This window comes from Amphimedon queenslandica, unplaced genomic scaffold, assembly GCF_000090795.2.
Source record: "Amphimedon queenslandica unplaced genomic scaffold, v1.1 AMPQUscaffold_12435, whole genome shotgun sequence".
Lineage (NCBI taxonomy): Eukaryota > Metazoa > Porifera > Demospongiae > Haplosclerida > Niphatidae > Amphimedon > Amphimedon queenslandica.
Genome location: NW_003547328.1, coordinates 13,540 through 15,097, shown reverse-complemented (window position 1 = coordinate 15,097; position 1,558 = coordinate 13,540). Strand labels below are relative to the sequence as shown.

General features: G+C 35.1%; 1 protein-coding gene across 1 annotated transcript; it reads left to right on the top strand.

Annotated features, from left to right (window-relative positions):
* The first annotated feature begins 218 nt into the window (after positions 1 to 218).
* On the top strand, positions 219 to 1,469 carry LOC109587827 (protein bicaudal C homolog 1-like). Its single transcript, XM_020004049.1, has 5 exons — positions 219 to 313; positions 570 to 690; positions 941 to 1,037; positions 1,271 to 1,331; positions 1,381 to 1,469. The coding sequence occupies exons 1-5, from the start codon at positions 232 to 234 to the stop codon at positions 1,467 to 1,469; spliced, it is 450 nt and encodes a 149-aa protein (XP_019859608.1). The 5' UTR covers positions 219 to 231.
* Positions 1,470 to 1,558: the final 89 nt, after the last annotated feature.

Here is a 1,558-nt window from a genome sequence, read left to right as displayed (position 1 = left end):
AGTGTCAGAGTAAGTATTATAATGATAAATTAAAATTACATGTATATTTAAACTTTATTGCTTCATGTACAGTACATGTACATAATTTACTAGCATCACTACATGTATTGCTATTACACATGTACATGTACATGTATACAGTATACCCATGTAGTGCATACACATGTACATTGTATTACTGTATTACTTACCCCATGATTGTTCTTCTCTCAGCACCCTCCCTCCCTCACTATGATGGTCTCCATTCGCAGTTCAATGCGTTTCCTTGACGGACTCAAACTGGCAGTGGTTAAAGTCATTGAATACATCACTGGTAAATGAATCTACAGTATAGACTAGCTTTTATGTGCATTTACATGTACATGCATACTTTAATGTTACATGTACATGTACATGTACATACACATGTACTATAGATGTACATGTATATGCACATGCAGTAGCTTTGTCTGTCAGCCTTCCACATTATTCAGTATTCACAGTTTCATTCATGTACATGTACATGTATTGTACTGCATAAATGTGTGTATAGTATTTTATTTATTAATTATTATTTCATTGTACTGTAGGTGACTATCCTCCTATTACTGAGGTGACATTGTTTGCTGATATTGCAGTCCAGCACCAGCGTACAGTGATGGGTATTGATGGAGGCAACCTTCAGGACATCATGCATGAGACTTGCACATCGTAAGCACGTACATGTAATTATTTTTATTATTACTCAGGAAAACGATTTCTTTTTATCTATAGTGATGTTGTCTACATGTACATGTACTTGTAATTCTTTAGTAGTGCTTCAAACGGAGCATAATGTCATCCCGGTTGGATGGGATGGAGAATCATTTAATAGTTGTACAATGTACATGTATGCATGTTTAATTATGAGTATTATCAAAATTAAGGTTTCATGTGTCATGTGGTGTTGTTTAATTTTTAGGATCCATTTTCCTGATCCTCATTCACGCTATCGTAGCAGTCAGATCAGTATCATTGGAGGATTAGAGAACGTGTTTGATGCTAGACAAAGAATAATGGTAGGGAAGGGGGAGAGAGGAACAGACAGAGAGAGGGAAAAAAACATAAAGCACCTTATTTAGATCATACTTATGCAGTGATTGTATAATTTGTATTCAGGAAGAGGAAGAGAGAGAGGGAGAAGTAGATAGAGGGGGAGTGTGGGACAGATAACTATATACACTATAATGCTTACATGAAAGTACATGCATGCATGTACATGTATATAAATATATTATTTTTGTTTCTATAGGGTTGTTTGCCAGTTGCTATTTTGTTTGATGTCATTGATGAATCAGAGCAGTTGACCTCAGGTAATAGCATGGACTTTCATGCGGTCCTGTATATTCTAGTATATTTCAGGATATCTTGGTGAATTAATGCAGTCCTTGGATATATACATCAGTATGAAACCAAAAGGGAAGAACTATATACAGGTAATGAGGAAATAGCGTATGACTTTGCTGCAATGTACATGTACATATGCTGTATGTACATGTACACATATGTGTATATCAAGAGTATATAATATACTCTTGGT

Bases quoted from the DNA above. Each gene is read 5' to 3' on its own strand.
- LOC109587827 (XM_020004049.1), top strand. From the start codon at position 232: ATGATGGTCTCCATTCGCAGTTCAATGCGTTTCCTTGACGGACTCAAA. The intron at 314-569 runs GTAAATGAATCT...ATTGTACTGTAG, and splicing joins AGTCATTGAATACATCACTG to GTGACTATCCTCCTATTACT. The intron at 1,332-1,380 runs GTAATAGCATGG...AGTATATTTCAG, and splicing joins ATCAGAGCAGTTGACCTCAG to GATATCTTGGTGAATTAATG.